Source organism: Pleurodeles waltl, chromosome 2_1, assembly GCF_031143425.1.
Source record: "Pleurodeles waltl isolate 20211129_DDA chromosome 2_1, aPleWal1.hap1.20221129, whole genome shotgun sequence".
NCBI lineage: Eukaryota > Metazoa > Chordata > Amphibia > Caudata > Salamandridae > Pleurodeles > Pleurodeles waltl.
In genome coordinates this window covers 374,399,677-374,426,813 of record NC_090438.1, presented here as the reverse complement: position 1 = coordinate 374,426,813, position 27,137 = coordinate 374,399,677, and the positions used below count along the sequence as shown (strand labels likewise).

At 43.0% G+C, this 27,137-nt stretch overlaps 1 protein-coding gene across 18 annotated transcripts in view; it reads right to left on the bottom strand.

The window, feature by feature from the left end:
* Positions 1-292: 292 nt before the first annotated feature.
* The window catches only part of DACH2 (dachshund family transcription factor 2), a 732,802-nt gene continuing 705,957 nt past the window's right edge, over positions 293-27,137 (bottom strand). For all 18 annotated transcript variants that reach the window (XM_069212664.1, XM_069212678.1, XM_069212666.1 and 15 more), the window contains one exon: positions 293-1,169. Coding sequence is in view for 8 of the 18 variants with exons in the window: in XM_069212678.1 (XP_069068779.1) it covers positions 1,132-1,169 (38 nt within the window). In the remaining 10 variants the exon portion in view is untranslated. The remainder of the gene's footprint in view (positions 1,170-27,137) is intronic.

The window sequence follows — 27,137 nt, the reverse complement described above, 5'->3', positions numbered from 1 at the left end:
ACAAAACAGGCACAGTCTGCTCAATTTATGAAACAGACAGGCCACAATTTCAAGGTCTTGACGGATCAATCGCTGAAGTATTGGGGCTTTTGCGAGGTGCAAGGGGCAAGGGCAGACTACTCTGAGCAGAACAGGCCACAGAGTAGAGAGCAAGAAGAGACACCTACATTTTAAATGCATACTTATAGGATTTTAAATTAAATATGGAACAATCAGCATGCTTATTACATCTCACTGGCAACCAAAATACGTGATGTGATCAGTGATAAAAATGTAAATAGGCAAGAAAGGATTTCCAAAGTCAAACAAAAAGATTTTTTAATACTGCATCTTAGCAAGAACATTTTAACAAAGAAAGTGTACTTTAACTTAATATGGTACAACAGAGAAACCATACTTAAAAGTTTCCATGATCTAACACTCTACTGCATATCCATTGCCTCCATTTTAAAAGACCAAAAGCCAAGCTGAACTTTGAGCATAAAAAAGCATCAATAATAACCCTCTTACTATCTCAGCAGTTGGGATTTAGCTCACCCTCTTGAAATGGTCATCTAATGAAATGACACGTTTTTACAGCATTGTTTTAAAAAATGTACACACATTTCTTTTCAAAACGTAATATATATTGAATATCCGCTTCAGTAAACAAAGCTTAGTTTATAAACACAAATGAAACCGCTCCGTCCAGAACAGTTTCAGTGACGAGTGGACTTTGATATTTCAGTCTTAGGGACACCAGCCCCGTCAGGCCTTGCGGAGCCAAAGGACTAGGCCACACATATACAGAGATTTCCAGCGTAAAGACAAAAGCAAACGGTACATCTTTGAGTGATCATTTCTGAATGTGCTTAAAAATATTACGACTTCTGGGAACATAAAAAATCGACAGTGGTGGCAGGCCTGGTCCGGTGGCGGAGGCGTGTCATAAAAATTCCAAAACAACTTCTGGACGATAATCCGGCAGTTTCCGATCCAGCAACAGTTGGTTAGAATTGTCCTTCAAGTGTCATGCTACGCACATCCTCTTCACATGTGAATGAAAGCATCCGAGACTGGAAGGGACTTCTTTATCAGACAGAATTCTCCCAGCATCTGGCCGCCATTTCTCTTATATAAGGAGGCGTTATTCTAGTACATAATTGCAGGTTTGATGTACGTTCTGTTTTCTGGAAGAGAAAAATGAACATTAGAGAAAATCAGCATGCAGGTATTTCAGTTGTATCGGTGTATTTAAGTCAATTAGCAACGGTCACACTGTTTTCCCTATTTTGCGTTCAAGCTGGGGATCCTTCAGAGAGGTTCCACAGTATCATTGCAGACGCAGAAGATAAGGGACTTTTACTTCAACCACCACAACAACTCAGAGTCGCACAGTTGCATCCATCACTGAAAGAGCAGAATCAAATGTTTTTTTCCAGTGTGTTACATGAGTGTTCCCACCAACTTACGTCAGACTGTACTTCTTCTCTAACTTTGTTCTAGAAACAAAATAAACATATGTGCATTGTATTGAAATCATATATTTAATCGTGTATATCAGGATATTGACCGGGACAGTGGGAGGCTACTCTCGGTTCATTGAAGCTTGTGAGTAAACGGATGTCATTTCTCCTGAAATGTGTGTGAAACGCAGATGATCGCAAACAGGCCTTACACCCTCCCGAAGGAAAACTATTCATATCAGCTGCAAACCGCTGATGAAAAAGTTCTATCCTGATCACAGAACGGGTCTTGTGTTCTAAAACGATAACATCTTGCCCCTTATTTTCTATGAAAGTTCACGATATATTGTGAACATTCAAAACGTGATTATGGCATATTTAATAGTAATATTCAATTGGAGTATTTTCATATAGCCCTTCGTCCGTACTTCTGCTGTTTCTAAACCCTGTAACTATGAGTGTTTACTACTTCCACTTCAATTGTACTCAGTTCGTGACCTTGAAGGACATTCGACCCCGTGACCTGCAGATCACTGCCTGTAGCCTACGCAATAGAAGGAGCACCTCACTCACACACAGAATGCTCCAACAATAACATCGAAAGAGTCTCTTACGGAAGGTAGATTCTATGGAAGCGTATTTCAGACGACGAGAGGCTGGAAAACTGCTATAGCTGTACCTTTCTGAGCATTAAACAGTCATGATGCATGTAGTGTTATGCCTCAAACAAAAGGTAAGGACAGCATATGAAGGACTTTGTGCTTTTGTTTGACATATTACAATTTGTCTCACAATCGGTCTATATAATGGATAAAGAGGCCACGGGTCGTCGGCACCAAACGACTGATAAAGCAGCATTTACTCATGAAAACCACCATCTCTCTTGTAGCCAGGGTGTCGACATTACTCATGATATAGATTTGGGAAGTGGCGCGCATATGCAAATGGCAGACATTTAATCATTTACCACCTGAACGCCGTCAACCTCCACTATCCGAGGCCACTGGCCCATGGCCTGCTAGACAACGTGCTAAAAACAATATCTCTTTTAATTACCAATGGTGGGAAAGGGCAGAGCCATGAATAAATATGGTGTCATTTCATACAGCAGAGATGTAACTAGAATACCAACGCGAGGACTGATTGGAGGTTTTAAATGGCTACCTTTTTAATACCATTATTGTGCTTTTAGCAAGATGGATCATTGACACATGTAAAGTCAAAGATTCTTCAACCTGATTTTAAGAATCTTCGTTAATTTTCAATTTCGTTCATATTGTGCAAATTGTGGTGCTTTCTGAAGAGGGTCTGAGAAACAGGTAAATGGTGACGAGCCTGTGTATCTGACACCATACACGAAATGCAACATACACAATCACACGAGGTGTGTTCATTTATTAGATATTTCAAATCAAACATATTAGCAGCATTTAGGGTTGCATTCAGTAAGACAGCTCTGGAAAATGATGGACCAGAAAGATAAAGCAAACACTTCACAATCTGTACATCTGAGACAAGGCCTCAAGCTGTTTTTATCTCAATAAAATGAACACATTGGATTATAGGTTTTTTGCCACAATGGAGCTGCTCAGACCCGTCTTAACGCACAGTGTTATGCTGTTGTTTTAACTAATGTCCCGTGGCACGATCGACTTGGAAAATTAATAATTGTGTTGCTGTGCAGACGTACAAAACATTCCGCTGGCATAGCAGAAGGAAAACATGCATCGCCAAAGCCAATAGGTCTTAGCTTGAAAAGGCCAAGCTATTCCCTTTTCCAGTGATTTTTTGTAACCATATGTGTGAAATTGCATAGGTACATACATTGTGGCAATTTTGAATGGGCCTTTAGGAACAGCAAACCTATTCCAAGAAGGCTGGCATTCAGATGCATGCACACAGAACTGAGTAGAGAGGAGAGGGGGCTAGGGAAGCAACACTAACTGTGAAGAGGGAAGAAAGATGAAGGAGGAAATGGAAGTAACAAGAAAATACATGGAGTGCTTACAGAAAAAAGAAAAAAAATAGCTTGCTGAAAGAAAGCAGAGGCAGGATACAAGCCAACCAAAGAGAACATTTTGAGAGTGAAATGCTCCTGAGGGAGCATAGACATGAATAAGGTGAAAAGCTATTTAATCAGGTGCAGGGCAAGGACCCAGACAACAAAACCATCAAATCGTGATCAAGGAGCTGACCCACAGCCCAATATGTGTATGTATTTCCAATAAAGGCCGAAGAAACAAAAGAATGCCTCTGCTGAAGGGGGGAATCTCAGCACTGCAAGAGCGTCTCTCACTGAAGCAATGTAAAAGAGCACCTCTGCTCACAAGAAGCACACAACTGTCCTAGGACCTCCCTCCCCCAACACGTTCAATGCCAACCCCCCTGCAGTGAGTGACTTCCTTGCTTGCCCGCTCCCCACTCTGCCATGCACTACACTTGAATCCTGTCCCCGGATTCTGGGGTTTGCTCAGTTTGGCTCCCTGTACTATCAACTTCCCTTTATGCCACTCAGTATCACCCACTTACTCCTCCAGATCACCCACGACGCTGCCGTCTTCCTTTCTGCACTCCTGCGAGCAGCACACAACTGCATGAGGGAGAGAACAGGAAGTTCAGAGCACACCTGGACTTGGGATGGCAGTTCTGCAGTGTCGGTGTGTGCGTAAGGTGTGTGTGGGTGTGCGCGATTTGATTGATTTTATTTATTGATTTAGGAATTTATATAGGGCAGGAATGCCCAAGGGCGTCTTGGCGCCACCAGCCCTAGAAATAGCTCTAAGAGCATAACAGAGGGGACAAGGTCTAAAACGACAATGGGAACAACCAGGATTTTAATAGTTTTCAAAAGCTAAGAAAGTTAGAATGTTTTTTAAGATGCATAGGCAATCTGTTCCATGATTGGCATGTTGAGTAAATAAAACCGTTTACACCCCTAGAGGCCATCTTAAATCTTGGAACATTTACTTACCTAGAGATAGCGAAACGAAGCAGTGTTTTCGGATGATACAATCTAAAATTCCTTTTAAGGAATTCCGGTCCAGATCCATGAAGCACTTTATGAGCCATGCATAGGGCCTTGAAAACAACCCTTTTCTTAACCGGGAGCCAGTGAAGCCCCTGCAGGGCTGCAGAGACAGATTTAAATTTCAGTATTTTCATGAGCAAGCGGGCAGCAGAGATCTGCATGATTTGCAGCGTGTTCATAGATCGCTGACTAAAGCCCAAATACAGGGCATTACAGTAGGTAAGCTTAGACAAAGTTAAAAGAATGACTACTGATTTTTTCAAATCAAACAGGATAAAAGGAAGTACCTTCTTCAACAGTCTTAATGTGAAGAAACATGATGAAGTAAGTCTATTGATTTGGTCTCTGAATAATAGGTTAGTATCGAAAACTACCCCTTGATTTTTTGCTTGGTTACTGGCACAGTGTGTGATGTTCATCGCTGTGTGTGTTTGTCTGGTGTTCATGTGTGTTTAAGCCAGTCTGTGAGATTTTGTGGGTTTTGCGTGCAAGCATGAGCTGTGTTGTAGAAACTGCCTATTCCTAGCAAAATACTGGCCCTGGCACAATAGTGGTATTTCTGTGGAACTTGTAGGCATCAATGGCATGTTTGCCACCCCTGATAAAATGTCAGCGCTGTATTAATGGTGTTAATTCTTGGCATACTGTGAGTATCCCTGGCATGATGGCAGTTATCTCTGGCATATTGCTAGTCATAACAGAATAGTAGTCTTTCTTGGCACATTATGTTCATAAGTGCCATAATGGTGGATCCTGTCAATATGGTGGTAATTCTATTCTGGTCACCCATTGCACAATGGTGCCTTTCAGCTCCTGCATAACATTCGCCCCAGCACAATGGTGATAATCCCTGTGTTATTGTATCTATGGCACATTGATGGTTGTGGTAGCATGGTGCTAATTCTTACCATGTTATGGACATTCACTGTGCAATTATGGTAATTCATGATATATTGTGGGCAACGATGGCACCAATGCCTTCTATAAGGCTGGCCTCTGCAGTATAGTGGTTAGTCATGATATATCGTTGGCATGCATGGCATGGGTAGAAGGTTGAGCAAGGCAAAATCTCATACATTTTTAAATTCTTGTTTTGGTTATCTTTCACAAGCTAGGTGTGATGAGATAACGTTATTCCTACTCCCCATCAGATAAAGAATTGATCCCAGATCTGTGTCTTTAATTCTGAGTTCTGTTAAGCTGCACTTCCTGATGTATTTTTGCACACAGACACAATTTTTTCAATTTTGCATAAACCGATGTTCTTAAAATGAACTGAAACTTCGCTGTGCTATAAACATTATGCAATCACAGGTCATTATTAAGGTGGTCTCCAATGTAGAGGAATAGTTCTCTCTCTAGGACAATTGTTTGCTTCAGAGTCTCAGGATGAGGTCTTCTTCCCTAGACATTAAAAACAAGAAAGGACAGAAGCCGCTATGCAACTTAACAGCAATTACAATTGTTCATGTGATCAGTACCTTCGCACCGAGAACACTACACTCCTTTAATATCTAGGTAGATGAACTTACCCTGCCCTATCAGTATAGTACCCGACTATTAAAAGTCCAAATATTGTCTGGAAAACATATAGGCGGTCATTCTGACCCTGGCGGTCAAAGACCGCCAGGGCGGAGGACCGCGGGAGCACCGCCGACAGGCTGGCGGTGCTCCAATGGGGATTCCGACCGCGGCGGTAAAGCCGCGGTCGGACCGGCAACACTGGCGGGCTCCCGCCAGTGTACCGCCGCCCCATTGAATCCTCCAAGGCGGCGCAGCTTGCTGCGCCGCCGAGGGGATTCCGACCCCCCCTACCGCCATCCAGATCCCGGCGGTCCGACCGCCGGGATCCGGATGGCGGTAGGGGGGGTCGCGGGGCCCCTTGGGGCCCCTGCAGTGCCCATGCCACTGGCATGGGCATTGCAGGGGCCCCCGTAAGAGGGCCCCTAAATGTATTTCACTGTCTGCTGTGCAGACAGTGAAATACGCGACGGGTGCAACTGCACCCGTCGCACAGCTTCCACTCCGCCGGCTCGATTCCGAGCCGGCTTCATCGTGGAAGCCTCTTTCCCGCTGGGCTGGCGGGCGGCCTGAAGGCGACCGCCCGCCAGCCCAGCGGGCCTCTTTCCCGCTGGGCTGGCGGGCGGCCTGAAGGCGACCGCCCGCCAGCCCAGCGGGAAAGTCAGAATTACCGCCGCGGTCTTTCAACCGCGGAACGGTAACCTGACGGCGGGACTTTGGCGGGCGGCCTCCGCCGCCCGCCAAGGTCAGAATGAGGGCCATAGTGCCCTAAGTGTAGGTTACAAAAATATCATTGTATTGGAGTTGGTAATAGAAAAACTAGACTCAATGAAGAGATTTTTGCAAATGCTATTTGGGCCACAATATTTATGTCAGATGACATTTTTGTATTTAATATTCTGATGTACACCTTCCCCACTGGAATAGGTAGCACACGCCTAATAATAATGATTGGTAGTTAGGGACCCAAAATCCTAGTTCAGTATCAATTAAAAGAAATGGTGTACATTGTGGAATTCTGCTGTTACACTATCACTGCATGTATTGTCATACGCCTCCCCATTCCGCCTACGATTCATAAAATATTAATTGTATCCACAGCATAGAGGAAGGATGCACTGTGCCATTCTAGAAGCTCTGTTTTGGTGCCCCTGTTTGTGTTTATTTTTGTCTGTGTGCCCTTGTTGAGTGTCAGTTTGTGCCAGAGGGATAAAAGGGGCAGTGCCACTCTCAGAGCCCCTAAAACAGACTGTGTGTAGCCTTCCCTCACTGTGACTTGTATGTTCAACAACCCCCCAGGAAGCAAATATTCAGCTATGAATTTGTCTGAAAGCATTTGCCATTTGACACATAGGTATGTGAACAAATGATGGTGGCCTTTGTTGACCCTCCGACATTAGCTCTTCTGGTTTCCAGAAGTAAAGTTTCCCTCAATATTTGAAGCACATATATGCCCCAGAAATGGATGTCACACACTCTTAGTTTTAGCTGACCAAAACGCAAGCGTCAGACTTCAGTGAGCTATGTAAGAGCAGTACACGTGGCAGCGTTTCATTCAGTCTAAAACCGCTGTCGCTCAAAAATAGGGAGTGCAGGGTGAGAGAAGAGCGTCCATTCATGCCAGCTCGTCAGCTGGCTAAGCTTCCGATGCACCGCTGCTAGAGAGAGAAGAAACACACACTAATCGTACGCAGCAGCTGCGAAGAGCCCTTCCCAAAGCGCCCGCCAAACATCGGCACTGGGTCTCCGTTAAAAACCTCATCGAGAAGATTGTTCATGCGTGCAAGTCTCCTCTGCAGCAATGTTTCATGCACAGATGGATGAACTTGGAAAACAAAGCGCAGCTCATTGGACTTTAAATCAATGATGATTGACTTATTCAGGGTATTACTTATTTATCAATGTTAAAAGATTGATGGCCTTCGTTAGCAAATGATTTCTTATATCCATTGTGCGGAAGAATTCTATGCACAGACGTCCCAGATGCCTGCCTTCCAAATGGATCCCTTTAATTGCAGCACTTAATTTCCGTTCTAGAAAGTTTATTTAGAAGAGTTGCTTTAGTGCGTGTTATGGTCTGCTTCATGAACAAGACCGCCTGTGGCCGAGAGTTCGGAATAAAGAGTCCGAGGCTCTGGAACACTTTCATTTCAACGGAAGAGCAGAGCAAAGCAACTGCTCTTATTTCAATAACAACTAAAAACTGAACTTTTCAAGCATGGCTTCAAATATGAAAGTGAAAAACTGAATGTTGACATTAGGTACCATCGGAGGGCAGGAATAACAAAGATTTTGCTGTGAATCATTCATGTAATACTCACGATTTACTCCGGAATTCCAGGAGTATGTTAGGAGTAAATCTCGTATATTCTTGAATTATTCCAGGAATTACACAGTAAGCCAAGTACATTATAAGAGTCATTCACGCCTATTCATAGCAAACTCTTTACCGGTTGGGCTCAAGTTTTTAAAATAAAACAAAATGCGATTCAATCTTATAGCAATCCTGTCTTAACTCTGCATTGCAGTAGTAAGATATGGCACTCCCGTATTAATCCTGGCATTCAGGGGAAAGTCCTGAGTACTACATGATTTTATATCTACTCAAAGAACACCTTACAAGAGCAAATCTCAGCAACATTTTTGAATAACACCAATGGTCTTCTCCCAGGACTAAGGCTTCCCCGATCATCACTGTTAAACTTTGTTCCTCTTTCCTGAGCAACTTCCTCCCCACTGAGAATTTGGATTTGGTTTTGATCCACAAGATTGTCTGTTTCATACATCATATCCATTAATCCAATGTGTGTTTTGATTTTGTATTAAAGAGACCTGAAGAGCATAAAGAGGACATGTGTGGTTCCCTAGAAGAACAAAGAATATAATACTCATTTAAATTGACAGGAACTAGTATTGTGGAAAGGACAAAACCATTCCAATAATAAATAGCATGTATTAATAAATGGTGCATGTGTTGTACAGGTACACTTGTGTGCCCGGGCAGAGCTTGCTTGCATGGAGCAGATCATCTGTGCAAGGAAATTTGTGATTTGGGGGTTCCTTAATCTGTGGGACTGAAGGGTTCAGTGTTCAAAGGACATGCCCGTTAACAAGAGATGGCATCAGACACTGCAGCACCTGATAGGTTTACCCTGCACTTTGTCAATGTTAGTGACATGAAGAATTTAAAGAAGCACCTTCATTAGTTCCTCTAGGGTGTTTTTGGTGGAGCATCACCCACCTGGCTTTTTCAGAGAACGTAATGGTTTCTACCTGCAAGGTGCTGTGCAATTTTAGATGCTTGGATCCGGAGGCACAGGCTGCATGGGCCCCCCGTCTGTGTAAACCATTCCAATTTAGAGCATTACAGCAAGTAATCAAAGTACAGGCAATCGCTATGGATAGCATTTTAACCCACTGTTTTTAGCACACTGTGCCACTCTTTATAGAAGCATGCATTACATACATCAGTACTGTCCCTACTCCACATGGAAATAGCCCATAGTGTACTTCTAGGCGAAACTCCCTCCAAAATGGATTCCGCTAGATACAGCATACAGTCATCACTTACAAACAACAAGGTGTCCTGCTAGCAAGCACTGTACACACAACATGTACTCGACATACCCATGGGGATGTAAGTGCAGGTTGTGGACATGACACGCCTGTTGAACTTTACATGTGCAAGTCGACAGGCATTGCTCTCTTTCTTGGAAAATGAAAAAGGCCTGTCCTGTCACTATGGATTCAAATATGATGGGAGCAGGTGGAATGTTTCATTCTCCCCATGGGATTGGCAGAATGTGATGGCTCCATGTTACTCTTGTAACCGGGCGTTCCGGACAAATTTCACCAATTGCAGCATGGTGGAATTTTATCCTGTGGGGCTGCAGAAATGCAAGCGTGAGTGAGTTCTAGCATCCCCTAACGCCATTTTCAAACACAGGCAGTTGTGAGCGGTCACAGTCAGAGGGCTGCTTCTCGAGTAGATTTGCTACTACTCCAGTAGATTTTCTACTTGCACAGCAGCAAAGTCAACTCGAATGGCTGCGTGCTTTTGCTTAGAGCTGAAGCCTCAGAGTTTATGCCTGATTTCATGGGTGCAAGGTTCAAAGAAAGTCAGGTCTGAAAATGTACCTGCACTTAACGCATGGCAGGTTGCACATCCATATACAATACAGAGGGCATTTTTATTCTAACAACACGTAAGTATGAGCAATACTGTGCAACTGGGAAACAGACTTCATTGTTTTCGTTTTAGCTGTAAAAAGGTCTTAATAATATTTTCTTTTTTTCTTTGAGCAACACTGCTTCTTGATCCACAGCCAATGCTTTCCTATTTTGTAAAGACAATATAACAGAAATTAGCTCATGTATGGAGAAAAAATATGCAGAGGTTAACAAGAACATTTAGAACCTTTTTAACCTATGTCTGTGAGGCTATCACAGCCTCACACAGGATACAAGTAAGGGTTAAATCCGCTGTTCTGGATTTTGAAGATGATAGCAAAATGATAATCCCGGGCTGAATTGCATATAATGTTGACATCTATCCCTGCACTGTTTTACATATGCCAATACTGGATATTTCAAGGAAAGCAGCGGTATTGACCTGCTAAATGACACCGATCCTTGCAGCAATCTCAAGGTTTGCCACATTTCAATTTCAAAATGCATTTCAGCTGTAATATGAGTGATTTATCATTTAGCAGTAGCTGTCAAAGTAAACTCTAAGATAAAACCAAAACATCTGGAACAATAAACAGTGGAGAGCAGTGGCTGCATGTTAATCCAAGCCCAGGCATACACACTTCATTAGGAACAGGAAACAGCTAATTAAGCAACTCAGTGGTTTGTGTTTTAAGAGCATTTGTACTTGTGCTCCAAACAGAGATGATCTAATATGTTTTCTGGATGTAAACAAGAATAGAGATCACGAAGAGCAAGGAACAAATCATTTCCAGCGGAATGTTAGGGAGCCTGGGAACCTCGTGTGGAATCATCAAAAGCAGCTTTTGGGGACCGGAGTGCATTTTGATTTAATTAGCTCATTTACATTAGGAGAGATCGGGCAGATTTCAGGTCTGGGAGTTGAGCACGCAGACGCCATTGTGTTCAAAACAATGGCATTTCTAAGATTGCAACTGAGTGTGGCCTGTTCACACAAGTGTCTTTTTTTTGCAGCGGGAAAAGCGTGTGGAAATGGAAAGGATTCACAGCATCAGTGAAAGGGCAAGCCACTCACGTCAGTCGCAGACAGTGATTGGCATGCGGTATGACCAACCCCCGAGTCGTCGTGAATCATAATTCCATATGTAATGGTTTGATATGCGTGCGCCCTATGCTTATGATAACTACAGTTGAAGAGTCAGACATCACTAATCTGGGCTAGATTCGGGCGACAGAGAAGAATGTAAGCATGGTGGTTGTCGCAGTCAATTTTTCTGTCTCATAAGCTATTGCATTTGCAGAGTGTTACCAAAGCTGGCCTTTGTTTCAGAGGGCGCCCTGAGTTTAACTAAATTTGCTACCCCCACCTCAGTGGCATAACCAAACTTGAAGTCCCCCCTTGCAAAGTACATGGAGGGGCCCTCTCTAAATTCATTCAGGAGCTCTCGGCTCAGGGTACTGTGCTGAGGGGGCCCCCTGGAGGTCGCCATCCCGCACAGCAGGGGCCTTTATTATTCTTTAATTGTCTATGTATTGATAATTTGGGAGGACTAGGTGGAAGGTTGGAGGCAAAATTAAGGAGCACTATGAAAAGAAAAAAAAAGCAGGCAACGGTGCTAGCAGCCTCCAGAAAAAGATTTTTACATACTTTTCTTTGGACCTAAGTCCAGGGAGATTGTGCAAGGGGCTCCAGTGCGGCTCCCCAGGTCGGCGCCCTAGGCGTGGGCCCAGCTTGTACATACTACGTGACGACCCTATGTGTTACTAATTATTTATTAGAAATAATTCAAAAAGAGCAATGCAATTTTATTTCAAAGGAAGAATTGTTAACTTTTTTTTATTCAAGTTTTTAGATCAGACACTGGGGACTGCTGAAGCCCCATAGCAAAATGTTTAACTAAGGGCATTCACTTCTAAAAGGTCCACCTCAGACTACATAGAAGCAGCAGGTAGGAGACTTAATGCTGTTGCCAACTAGTTTATTTTTTAAGGTTGAAAACTGGCATGTTCAAAAGCATTTTTTTAAAGCATTTAAGATGAAAGTAAAATTTGAAGGAATGAATTTATATTTTGGAATGTGTCTCTTTTGTCACAACAAATTCAAATGACTTATTTACAGTTAGGTGAAGATGTAATTCTTGTATAAAAATGGAGCCTGAAGAAAAATTGATCCATGTAGATGTATTTCCAACTTGACACAAGTTTGATGTTGCTGGTCAGCTCTGAAATTAAACAAATATGGTAGGATTACAAGCGTTCCAGCAGACATGCATTCCGCAAACAGGACTGAAGAGGATTCAGTCTGGATAACACACCCTGTCTACCATAACTCAATTTTTCTCCTTATACTTCCCATACTCTGCCATATGTTTATAAATCCACAACCAACAGATTTTCCTAATGCGTTTGTTGCAGTGTGGCATGTTGCATGCACGTGAATCCCCAGCGAGTGTAGTGTCAGTTGAATCTTCCCATCTGTCAATGCTTTGCGTTCTCTGGTTTGCATGCCCTCTGGTGTCCTCTTGTGTACACGCCCTGTATCCACCGGTGTGCATGCAAATGCATTTTGTGCATGCACACAAACACAAGTTTTTCAACTCCAGCCTTGACAGTGTGCATGCGCTGTCTGCAAGACCTGTTAGAATGAGTAAAGGACTTTGCTCCCGCCTGCCACTTCCTGCCGCTTACCATAGGTTGAAGGCAGTGTCACTTGTTCTGCTGCCTCCAAACTGATCTGGCAGACAATACGTCACGTCCTGTTCTTGGCTGAGAAGCACCGCCCAAGTACAGTTTAATTACGCCTTGATTGTGTTTGTATTGTTTGGACTGACAATTTTTTTATTTCCCCTGCTTCTTGTGTTTGTCAGTAAGCACTCGTGTTCACAGTGCTGTTCGTTTTTAGCGTTTGCCCTTCACTTGGTCCTTACTTTACATAATCAGTAAATGTATGTAGCTGTGTCTTGTGTGTGTGTTTTGTTCTTTTTTGTGGCTTTATATAGCATGAAATCGACCCAGGCATTGAATCCTCAACAGCGGCTCTCCTTGCACAGTGGGAGAGCCGATACTACAATATTCACTGCACTCGGGGAAACTCACCCCATAATGATTTGCAGGCATTCCTTGTACAACATATGTTTGCACAAAACTCAGCCTATGGTGGACCTGGGACAATTGGACCACCACCAAAACATTCAGAACAATGTGCTCTTTCTGTCCAGGCCATCTTCCTGGTCACACTTGGTTAGAAGGGGCCCAAAATCATAACATCTTTCTGTGTTATAAAGGCATTGTTTGTAATAATATTCTGACAGCCCTGCCAGGCCTGCAAATGTGCAATGCACTATGTTCTCCAGGGGCTGAAGGATGATAATTGCCCCAAAGCACAACAAACTCGGTCGGCTACACAGGGACATCAAGCCACAGCCAGTGGTACTGCACCTTCTGCTGTTGACTCTACAGGGACATCAAGTAACGACCAGCGGCACTGCACCCTTGTGCCCCTGACTCCACAGTTAAATAATATTTAGAAGGCCTGCTAGGCCTGAAAATGTGTACTACATTGTGCCATCAAGGTAATATAATATATAATATAGTTACACTGCAATGTTCTTTTTTGTGTGATTATGCCCTCTAGGGCCTGAATATATGGTTACATGACCATATTTCTTCCAAATGCTACTTTTACTGTGGTGCTCTGTAAGGGCTGTTTGGGCTATACAGTCCAATGCCAAGTGTATGAAGAGATGCACAAACATAGTTTATTTCTGATAAAGGTTTAGGGACATATTTAAGAGCCCCTAGTACCTCCTTGCTCTACCTTAGCATACTTTTTTATGCTAATGTGGCCCAACGAAGCCAAAATCGCTGCACCAGATTTACAAAGTGATGCAATGCATGCATTGCGCCTCTTTGTAACCCCTTGTGCCACATTTTGCCTGCTCCAGGCATAATGTATGCAAGGGGGCATTACCCTGTTAGTGGGGCCGGAAAAATTGGTGTTTGCGTCATTTTTTTTCAACATTTTTAACGCTGCTCAGAGCAGGTGTTAAAAGGCGGCATGCCGTTGTTTTCAGTAGGCCCCGATGTACTGAACAGTACATCAATAGCGTCAGAAATTCTGATGCTATATCCCCCTACCCGATGACATAGTGCACCGTATTTTAAATACAGTGCACATATGGTGGTGGTAGTGGGGTGCTAAGGGGCGCAAGGAAAGGGACACTGCACTTGGTGCATTGCCACTTTTCTTAAATCTGCCCCTTAATGTGCGACATGGCTAAATATTTATAAGACCCTAAAGGCGAGATTGTCATTATCATTTACAACGCCAACAGCTCTAACTTTCACTAATGCGAGACCTATTGCATGGCAAATGCTTGTTCATTATTCCTGTTTTCCAGGAGTATAGGAAAGCTCCCAAATATATATTTTTCCAAACATCTTCAAGGACTAACTTTAAAATAGTAAATCGTTCTCTTCTCCGGCATTTAGGGGTCTTTCTTTGCCTCTCTACTTAGTTTCTAGGGATGTGTTGAAATACCAGTACTTGCGGGAGGCATAGACAGAAAACTGAGCTAGAACTCTGACAGTGTACTGTGAACACCTTACACTCAACATTTGCCTTGCCTTCATCTCACATCTTTATATCTAACTTATACTGGTTTCAAGTGTAAGTCAACAGAAGTTGTAGGAAAGAACCCTCACAGTATACATTTTCTAAGGACGTCTACTTGGAAAGAAATACATTACATGGCTAAATATATTGCATGAAGAAAATTGAGAAAACGCAACGTTTAAACTAGCCATTTTCGTAATTCTATGCATGCTAAATTTACATAGTGCATCGACATATGTAATTAAAAAAAAAACACAGAAGTACGCCAAAAATGTTTGTAAATGGCATACCATTCAGGTGAGAAGCTTTAGCAAATTGTTTTTTGAATTAGGCACCCAGCCATACATTGACATACGATTTGAGTGGGAAAAAATACTATGACTTACTCTTGGTGAACTCCTGGGTTTCTACTGAATTCCAGCACTAAGCAAAGAGTATTCAATGCTTAATCCTGGGATTCAAGAGTAAATCAGGAGTACTACATGAGTTAACACCTACCCACACCAAACTCTTTGGTAATCATGGCCATACGGGTTAAGCATAGGTAATTCTTTATAATATTCCCTTCTGACTTTGTGAATCAGACAAATCACTGTTTCAAATAAACTCACTTTTACAGTGGATTATTAGTGGTCGGAAATGGAAACATAGATATAATCATGGACAGTTTGCAAAATGTAGGAACCTGATTCCCGAAGATTTTTACTGTGACTTACTTTTGTGGTACTCCAGGCTTACTCCTGAAGTCCAGGAATACTTCAATTTTAGGTTAGGAGTGCTACATGAGTAAACCACACCTACTCTTTTTTTAAAATTAATTCACACTTGTTTGATACAGAGAAATACACAGTATAGGAGAGCAACCCCAATTATTGGCACAAAATATAGAAAAGAAAATCAACAAAGTGCAAGTTTTTGATCCACAGCATGGAAAGCAAAATAGCCACAGTAATACAAGAAATAAAAAAGGACATAGATACAGAGGCCGGCATAGCTGAAACAGATATTGAATAGACATAAAGCATTATACTCAAGTTTCTAGCTGAGGGGATCCCAGTTAAAAGCCACCCATATTCAACCGAATTTTATATGGGATGACATGCCTCTAGCTTTAACCAATGCCAATTCAGACTCATATACCTGTCTGATGAGGGCCCACCATTCAGCTGGCTTTCGAGGGGAGGGGGAAGCCCATGATCCGGCAACAGAGTCGAGATTAAACAATTATTATAGAGCGCAGACGTTTCAGGCCCCAGTCCTGTCCCGGCTTGACTCCCATCATGTCTTTAGAGGATAGTTGAACTTTAAAACCCAAATCAGATGAAGACAGTTTGGTTACCCATCCTGAAATCCATGAAGGGCAGGGCATGTAGCAAAAGCATGATCAATGTCACTACCAGGCCTCCCCCCCATTTTGAAATTCTCTCCGGCATATGATGTTGCATACAGATTGTCCTAAACTGCAGTAGTTTTAAATTTACAGAATACACTAAGGGGGTCATTCTGACCCTGGCGGTAAATACAGGCTGGCGGTGCTCCGCCGGGCATTCTGACCGCGGCGGTACAGCCGCGGCCAGAAGCGGAAAGCCGGCGGTGTACCGCCGACTTTCCGCTGCCCATGGGAATCCGCCATGGCGGCACAGCTTACTGCGCCGCCATGGGGATTCTGACACCCCATACCGCCATCCTGTTCCTGGCGGTTCGCCCGCCAGGAACAGGATGGCGGTATGGGGTGTTGTGGGGCCCATGGGGGCCCCTGCAGTGCCCATGCCAATGGCATGGGCACTGCAGGGGCCCCCGTAAGAGGGCCCCACAAAGAATTTCAGTGTCTGCTTTGCAGACACTGAAATTCGCGACGGGTGCAACTGCACCCGTCGCACCTTCCCACTCCGCCGGCTCCATTCTGAGCTGGCTTCCTCGTGGGAAGGGTGTTTCCCGCTGGGCTGGCGGGCGAACTTTCGGCGGTCGCCCGCCAGCCCAGTGGGAAACCCAGAATGACCGCCGCAGGTCTTTTGACCGCGGTACGGTCTTCTGGCGGTTCCCGCTTGGCGGGTGGCGGTGAATCAGGGCCTAAGTGGTCAACTGTGTCAAGAGCACTTTGAATTTCAGAAGCCGAGATCTCTGAAGACAGTAACATACTCCACTTAGCTGTCAGTAAGGTACTAGCGTCGTACTGTACTGACATAAACCTCAATAGATTGTACTTACTAGAGGCTTCCTAGTAGCTTTACAAAAACGTATGTTAATTCAGTGCCTTCAAGATCAATCACAAGCTCATGGCATAAAGGAGAGAAAAAGCCATCCCTGAGCTGAAGATATCTAAAAAAGAAATGCTGGGGGAGATCAAATGAGGCCTGGAGCCCTGCAAAGAACAAATTCCATTTAAATCATAGCATTGCCAATAGCCCCAACGCCCAAGCTTGCCCAGGCCTTACACACATGGTCATGAAAGACTTGAGGAAAAGTGGGGTTATCCAATATTGGAGTATCTTTATTTAGCAACGTAATATTTAACAGAGATTTCCTGCCATATGCGTACAACATCCTTTATCATTTTAAAGCGGACACGATTGCGATAACTGGGGTCCCCCAATCTACAGAAAAAGAGACTGTGTTCTGATCCTAATGCAAGATGATAGCCATAAGTCAATATACATGGTGCTGCCGGAATTAACAAACAACCGGAAAATGCTGCCCAAAGATACAGCTTAAAATCCAGGAGTTGTAGCCCCTCCCCCTGCTTGTATGGAAGTTTCAGATAGTGGATAGCACGTCTAGCTCTCCTGTATACCCATATGAAATTACTAATTGCGCCTTTCAAATGTTTGAAATATGAATCTGGGACCTTCAGCGGGATTGCCCAAAATAAGTGTAACAATGTTGGCAGAATATTCATTTTAATGGTATTACAACGATCCAAGATGCTAATCAGGAGCCTATTACAACATCTTAATTTTTAAATAACTGAGAGTAAAAAAAGGTTCATAGTTCAATTTAAGCATATTATCAACCCGGCTGCTAAGTTTTATACCAAGATACACAGCTGTTGTAGTTGCTGCTGGTGTTGGTACATTTGGAGTGAAATTCAGAAGCACCTGTGTTTTAGCCATATTTAGCTTGTAGCCCGTGTGTTTTCCAAACCTATCGGCCTCATTTATGATATGACCCAGCGATGACAGTGGGTTTGTGGAGAAAAGGGCAACGTCATGTGCATAAGCGGTGAATTGGAGTTTGCAACCTCCGAACATCAGCAGCTGAATACCCATCTTAGTGTGCATTGATTGCAGAAACAACTCCATATATAGAGCAAATAGAAGTGGAGATAGCGGGCACCCCTGATGGGTGCCATAGCAAATCTCAAATGAGGGTGAGTGCTTCCCAGCATATACTGGCTTGGCACAAGGGATCTTATATAGCGACTGTACCAATTTACTGAATCTATCCCCAATAACAAATGCTCCCATTGTGGCCCACAGACAATCCCAGACAACACGCTCAAAGGCCTTCTCTGCATCTAATAATATCATGCCAATTCTAGCATTCGATTTTTTCAGGAATGTCTAATGTTGCAATTGACGTGTTAGCGTGGCTAATGGTGTCACTACCAGGTATAAAACAATTCTGCTGTTGGGAAACTAACACTGGAAGGAGAGGGACGAGTTGGGCAGCTAGGATTTTTGCAAATATCTTTGCATCTGTATTGATCAAGCAGATGGGTTGATAGGAACTCAAAGCCTCAGGTGGCTTACCTTTCTTCAGGAATACAATGATGTTTTTTAGATTGCATGTATCTAGTACTAGCCACCCATCATAGATATGCTGGATTACCCTTAACAATTCCAAAGCAATTATATCCTTAAACACTTTGTAAAACTCAAGTGGGATGGAATCCTCACCTGCTGCTTTACCCGGTGGGAGGATAGCGAGAGCAGCCTTAATCTCAACCAGAGAAAATCCCTCCTGAAGTGTAGATGCTTTATTCTCTGTTAAATAGGGTAATCTGCATCTCTGAATATATTCTATCGATCCCCACAGGTTAACCATTTGAGGCTGCACATATAGACCATGAGAGAATAATGTAAATTACTCCATGATAGCCTGGAGTTTAGAGTAGATAGTTCCCTCACTACCTTTAATACCTTGTATGGTACATATTGACTGCCTATCAGATATTTGATGGGCCAAAACATGTCCCACCCTTTCCCCATACTTGTATTGTAGAGCCTTATTCTTTACGTAACTGGTGGCTATCTTCTCTCTTAGCCCTCATCCAAGCAGGGATAGTTTCTCAATTAATTTGAGATAGAGGGCCAGTTCTTTCATGCTACCCTGGACTATTGCCTGAGCATGCTCATATTCCAATTGAAGAATTGCCTACTATTTCCCAGTAAATCCCTATTTTTCCTCAGAATACACTGGAGCAAAATGCTCCAAACATATGGCTTCATTGCATCCCAAGCAACCGTGGGTGTAGCAATGCCAATGTTAGCTTCAAAGAATTCCGAAGCAACCTGAAACATGCTTTTGGTAATCATGGTTAGAGAGAAGATGGGGAGGAAATGAAATCTGAGACCACTCAACTCTACATGTAGTAGTCTAAGGGTCAATAAGATAGGATTATGGTCAGACGTGATATTAGGACACACCTCCATTTCTGTATCCTCAACCAGCAATCTACTAGCAACGATCATATCTATTCTAGATTAGGTTTTATGCAGAGCCAAGAAGAATGTGTAGCCTGGCTCAGAGGGATGTAATAACCTCCATAAACAGGTCAACCCAAATAAGCGGGGAAGCTCATGATAGATGCCCTAGTTTTAGCCATATGTGGGGTACCAAATGGTTGGTGGAATCAATGCCTTAGTGCATCAAACCATTAAAACCACCTATCATGATTATTTCCCTGAACCAGTTCAATAATTCAAAAGAAAACATATGAAATACCCTGGGTTCAACAATATTTGGTCTATAAACCACACATATAACAAACTTGTAACCATGTAATACCAATATGCCACCCCCATTTTGAGACGGATTGTGAGGTTCTGACAATAATATCATAGCCAAGTTGCCTGAGTAAAAGCAGGTCTTTGTGCATAAGCTGGGTCTTTGTCAGAGATAATGGCTGCAGCTTATACATTTTTGTTTTCTCCCACACTAGATGCCGTTTACTGGATACATTTAAGCCAGACACATACCAACACATACACATTATCCTGGACATAAAATTGAGGAGCTGTACCAGAGTAGAATCCAATATTCTGGACTAAGGTTCCATTGAGCCAACAGAAATAACGATTCAAAGTGACTTGTTTTAACCCTTACCCCACACCAACAGATCATAGAGATGTTATTATTCATAGCAGAATGTTGGAAACTCCTAGAGAACCCACTCCCACCCCAAACTGACCCTAATCCCCCTGTATCCAAGGAAGGAATCATCTCACTCCCTGCGCTGCCGTTGCCTGGCAGTCCTGAAAGACTGCTACCCTGGTGCCTCCTTGTCTACAAACCCACCGCTCACTTTTGTCACAGAGAGATGCAAAATCTACAGTGTACTTGAAATATTACAGCTAAAATGCAACCCACTAAGAGGTGAAAAGGGAAGAAAAAGCAAGAAAAGAAACAGGAAACATAAACACTTGAAATAATTATCCATGTCTCTTGGCTTTAAGCTATTATGGCCGGAGCCCACAGAAAGCTGGGTTAGAACAGCAGCAAGATGTTCCCCAACGCTACAACTGGATCTAAGAAGGCAACCCCTTGAAATGACTTAAGACCAGAGTAGCATCTTTTTCTAAGTAACGCATCTGTGTCTGTCCATCCTTAATAATTTTAAGCCGGGCTGGTTCTTGCAAAAATACTTGGGACCCAACGGCTTTGAGTGGGTCTATAAGTTGATGTCATTTTCAGCACCTATCCATGGTTGATTTGCAAAAATTTGACCAAACTGAAATTGACATAGCATCCACCAGAGCGGGAGCAGTTGGGCGAGCCTTCAGAAAAATCGCCTGCCTTAAAAAAAAGGTCCGCAGATATATAAGAATAGGCAAGGGTGTATTGACTTGGAATCGGCTGGCTTGCGATTGATAGGGAGGTGGTGTGCAAGATGGATTTGTGGGTCCTAATCCTAGTCCATAAAATCCGGGAAAGCCTTGCCAAATAGCTGAACTGTAAACTGCTGGGTATCAATACCCTCTTTCCCTTCCGAAACACCAAATACCCTAAGGTTGTTTCTCCTCTGGCGATTCTCTAGATTTTCATATTTAGTTTGAAGATACACCAATTGTCCGTTGTGATTCACAATGGACTTTACAGTAGCTCTTCCAGATTCCTCAGCATCGGCAACCCGCTGTTGGAGCCCACTAAATTCCGCTGCAGGGGATTTAACCGTGCCAGATATTTCAAGCAATGATTGCTGCATTTTCCTATTGTCTACCCTCATTTGGGCATAATGCAATTGTGCCTCTGCTCACTGGGCCAGGAGCAACTGCAGGATTGCCAACACGGCTTTCTCTTGGGTAACTTACTTAGTATAGGTTTCCTTATGAGCCACTGATGTGAAGCAAGCGGCAGGGGCACCCCAAGAAGAATCAAAACTGCTACTGGGAATTAGTCCATTTCTGTCACAGAGTATGGGGGGGCGCCACTCGACGGGCTGCTTGTTGTCGGTGCTGCTTCATGTATGGACTGCAGAGAGCTGTGCAAATAAGGCTTTAATCTCTCCCTTTGTGTATGCCTTATTTGACAGGCGCATAATTGTTGGTTTTTCCAGACTAAAAGAGTCTTGAGGGCTCCTTAGCCTTGTTTGTGTTGCTCTGTTTTGTTAGGGCACATTGCCTGCCTCACGTTCCGTGGGGTGTCTCAGTTTCAGTAGTTAAAGTGCTCTGGGATGTAGCTAGGGTATTGGCAAAAGCGATGCTGTCGCTTGAGTGGGCAGAAGCTATGCCTGGAGGGCCATAGGCTGTAGAGGCTGGTCAGAGTCCACAATATGATGGGGAGATAATATAACGGGGGTCTCCGGGGAACTAGGCAAGTCTCCCCATTCAACTGCCCCCTTAATTCCCCCACCTCATCATCCAGACTCTCCGACATAGCTGCTATGGCACTTACTGGGTTTGGAGATGTCTCAGAGGTCCAGACTTTTTCTGCAGGCAGCACTGTGTTGCATTAAAGGGCAAGCTGAGCAAAAGTCAGAAGCATCAGATAAACACGAGGGCTGAGACGTAATCCTGTGTTGCTCACTCAGAGTATCAAGAGGTTCCACAGCATTGTTGCCTTCCACAGGAGGTAGCTACAGCCGTCAAAATGTCTTCCAGAGCACAGTCTTCACTGTGGGACAAATGATCTTTGCTGGCTGCCTCGGTAATACCAGTCACCCTACTAGATTTGAGCAGTTTCAGTAAAGGGCGGCCGATCTGGGAGGCAGGGTGATCCACGGAGTAGCCTGAGGGCTGCCTGAGGGCTGCCCCAACCCTCCATAGACTTGATGGTGTCTGCTGCATGCACCTTCACAGGGCATTGAGCCCTCCGCCCACCACAGAAAGCCTGTTGCACGGTCATACCACACAGCGTCAGGCAAAAGCTACATTTGACACAGCACCACGAAATAGCCTGCCGGCTCCAGCAAAAGAGTACCGGGAGACTGCGGTGTCCCCAGCCGCAAAGCTGCCACATCAAAGCCTGTGGATGTAAGAAGACGGAGTTCCACAGCTCACTTCAAACTCGCACAGCCATCAGAAGTCAGCAGAATTGACAGGTGAGGAGTCAAGGTTGCAGTCGGCAGTAGTCTGAGGATCACAAAGGAGAGAGTGATCTCAGCTGCAGGACGTCAGCCCGTCATCTTCCCTCCCTCGTCCAACTGTCCAGCCATCAAAGCAATGTTGGGCCACACCTACTCATAGAAAACATTTTGTGAAACAGATTGTGAGCCTTTTCACTAATATACTGCCTTAATAATCATATAACACAAACATTACCAATTAGTAGAACTGGAATATCTAACGTGTTGTGGCTTTCAGGAACACTATGTAAATGCTGATGTGAGCCATCTCTTGCCATACTGTGTTATGGTCTAAATAATAACTGTTAGGATTGGGCTGAATAGGTTTTGACCCACAGATCATACAGTAACACGTCATTCATTCATTCATTCTCAGTATCTCTTCTCTTTGGCATTACAGTGTATCCATGTTTGTAGAAGAGGAGTGGAGTGCTTTGTGCAGAGGTGAACTGGTGAATATGTTATTCTTCCTCTCAAGCCACATCAGAACTTGAACTACATTCTGGTGCCTATTTACAGAGGCATTCTGGAGTACAAAAGTTAGTACTCCTGTTCAACTTTTTATGTACTATAGGATGCCTTCATGAATTTTTCCCAAAGCATTTAACATGGGGATTTTCAGAGAACAGTTACACATAATTAGTAGAACTAAAAAGGAATGTGCCCTCTCTGTGCTTTTATCAATAGGAAGTTTGACGTTTCATAGCAGACTTACAAAACCATGTAACTATTGTAAAAGACTAATCTGCTATTTCTGCTCAGGGGTGTAACACATGACCACCACAGTCCCTTTGGAGGAGGTGGCCTATAAACCATCACACGCCCCCAAAGCCTCCTCGACGCCCTAATCGGTCCAAAGCCAATGAATATCTGTGAAATATAGGAGATGGAGGGGCCCGTATTCAAAATCTGCAGAAGGCCCCATAATTTTAAATTACACCACTGGACAACTACGTCTTGCACTCATAAATGTTTTGTGAAAGTATCTAGATATTTATTCACGGCACTATATTCTGCTGTTGGCTAATGAACAAAGGGCTTATCTAAACTGGGGACCGCAGCACACACTCGCCTCACAACAGCCAAAACACAGCTTTACAGCAGGTTTTAGTGCTGCGGATTCAAGATTTGTATGAAAGCCCATCGCAATAAAAACATTTTTTTATTAGGTTCATCCCTTAATCAAATATTCATTTATGTGAGTTTCATTCCATTAAAAATGATGTTACACAAAGGTGAACAAAACTGTAGATTTAGTGTAAAGCCTAATCTCATTCTCTGGAGGTAATATTGACTATATAAAAACAGTATAAATGATATTCCATAACTCTAAAATATGCTTATGAGCCCCTTGTGTGCGTTATCCTGCTTTACAACCTACGGTGAAATGCATGACTGGCTTAATAAGCAAGACATTTAGAACTCTTTTTTTCAGCGCAATGTGCTGCTCGGTTCCTTTGCAACTTAAAATCTGTTTATGAACACAACCCTCCTCCCCCTCAGGCTGTGGGTTTTTTTCCTTTTCAGATTCTGATTTTCGGGTCTGATACAGACCACAAATTAAGTCTTGCTTCCTTGTTGAAAGGCTACGGAGCCAGGGAAATAAATGTACATGTTCCACAAGGATCTCTTTTTTTGCTGCTTATCTTCTTAACTCTTTGGCAAATAAATATCCAGCATACGTTTTTGCTTTATTTGTGTTATTTAAATAATTTTTTGCATGTTCTGAATATCTAAAGATTCACTTCTGAATGCACTTCTGAATATCCAAAGATGCTCCACACCGTACTTAAGTGTCCCAGATGCCTACTTTACAAGGACCAGTTTCATGTACATTGAGTACATAACTTGCAAAAGATTTTTTAAACACAGACTAAAACGGTGCTATGGCTTTGAATGGCTACGATATGAAGCAAAATGAAATTTATTGAACAGATAGTTTGAGGGTGCAAGTGCAATCTGTTGTTCATATGCATAAACGATAGATCAGTTGTGTAATTTGAGTCAAAGATACAAAACCTATCAGTTGCTTCGTAATCTACATATACTTAAATCATCTGGCTAAATGTAATTAATGTTTACTAATTTCACTCCTAACCTGTTATGTTTACAACGAACTGGTGCACACAAATATGTATACATCTTTATTTAGGAGTACAAAAGCTAGTGCTGGTAGCGCCCTGAAATTGCATAGTACTGAGTGAACAGCCAGCACATAGTTACTATAGAATTACATCCCTAAAACAGGTGTGTGCTATTCAGGCTCAATATGCATGTTCTTTGCACCCTCTATGGCAGATGTGTATCTGTGTAATTCTAAATATCTGTACTAGAGCTTTCTACTGCATATTCCTCAAGATACTGTGAATTTTGTAAGTGGTGAAGTGGAATTTGAATTGAATAAAGACTGTGCAAAGGTCTGTTTCAGAAAAACTGATTTTTAGCACTAGAAATGGGCTGGATGGTGCTTATCAATAACTACTAATGTCTAAATGAATGGGGCCTGATACACAAAGAAAGGTGGAACATTACAGACAGAAATTTCTGCCTTCGCCTGAATGTGGTTTGTTGAAATTCTTATATTCACAAAGATTCACTGCAGGCGTTTCTCTGGTAAGGTCACATAACATTCCTAAATGGATTCAATTTCTCCCGTGCAGAATTCTCCAGATCAGAGATCTCTGCAGACAAGAACATCCCTTTTGCAAATGCACTTTTTTCCTACAGGCTGAATATTTTTTCCTTGTAAAGCTAGTCATGGCTGCTGTTAGGAAGGGGTGGTGGGTGAGAGGTGCAGCGTGTGGAGCGGGAGCAAGGGGGGCAGTTAAAAAATAAATAAATGGACTTACCTGCCCCTCTGCGATCCGCCGCTCACGCCAGCCACCTCGTCTCGTGTGCGTCCCTCCCCAACCAATCATGATGCTTCTCTCATGCTGTTACACAACATGAAAGAAGTGCCGCAATTGGCCTGAGTGGGCAGAAATGCCACTCAGGCAGAGCATAGGGCACTGTGCTTCGTCTTCACCGGCTGTAAAATACAGCTGTGTGGAGCGTTTCTAGGTGCTCATGTCAGTTTGGCTAGCCTCAGAAGGCCGACCAAACTGACGTGCACTTAGAAGCGCACATACCATTCCTCCTCCACTTGACATGGAGGAGGCTGACCCCGCTCCACCCTTCGAAGGCAGAATAATAAAGGGATAATAAAATACTTTTATTATCCCTTTATTTTTCTGATTTTCATCAGTGGGGCGACACTCCTCCGCCATAGCGGAGGGGCCGCCCCTATGTAAAGAAATCCTTTGCCCTACACCCCCGTCAGATAGGGAGATCTATTCCCTTTTCCACCCTAAAAGAGATAAAAACACCCAAATAATTGTTTCCAGAACAAAAAAAGAGGACAAGAGGAGTTTGTGAATGCTACTTCTAAGGCTAATTATAAAAAAACTGGCATTTTACCTCCACCCGGAAGTGGGATTTATGGGTGCAGAGAACTCCACACTTGTGGCAGAGATCTCCACACATGTGAAACGTTTTTTTGTGGTGTAATTACATCTACATAGGCCTTAATACCCCTGACGAGGTGTTGAAGTGCTTTACGATTAGTAGCATGCTGGAACCCAGGGTAAATTGTTAATCTAGTGGTGTTTGGTTATTGTGATTAGTTTTGTGTGCTGAAGTAAACCATTCCATGTCTTTACTCCAGTTTCCTTGCAGTAGATTAAATTAATGGGGCTTAGATGTAATCATTAGTAGGGGCTATGTTTTCATAAATAGCTTTATTTCTACCAGGAATCCCTTTGTGAAACCCTGGCAGGCATAAAAAAGGTAAATTCGGTCATAAACTTAAGTGTATGTCTGAATATTCCTTTGTGTACAGGCCCCATGATCTCTTGCTGTATGCAGGGCTTCGTCCAAGGGCACCATTCTGAGGATATGTGGCGTGTCCATTGCAGCACAAGTTGAACAGAACTGCATCCAGGTTTTTTTGTTTCCTACCAGCTTCCTGAGCATTGCGCCAACAACTCCCTCGCACAGCATGCTCTAGTGAATGAGGGAGTCACCTTGCGAACTGAGCTCTCGAAGTATAATCAAATCTAGGCGATTAACTTAACCATCCACGAGGGCCACATGGCAAATGGGGAGCATGTGTTGACTTCATCTTCAAACATCTTTTGCAAAAATTACTTTTCAAAAACATTTTTAACAATAACATAATTTTGCCATAACGTCTTGAACTAAATTAGCCATTAATTACAATGACACATAAATACATTTAAAGTGAAAATATTCACTTGTAATTTGGCAATAGAGTTTGAACTGCAACATTTATTAACTGCATTAAAACAACATAAATAATGTGTAACAGTAAATGAATATTTAAAGATAAATAGGTAAAACAAAAAGGTAGACGGTTGCAAATAAACAGGCACGCACAAAATATATTGAAAAAGGTGCCAAGGGGATTGCTAACCCCGAATAAATAAGAGAAAAACAGAAAAAAACACACACAAACACAATTTATGTGAAAAGAAATGCATTTGTAAATAGATAGAAACATAACACAAAAACACGTAA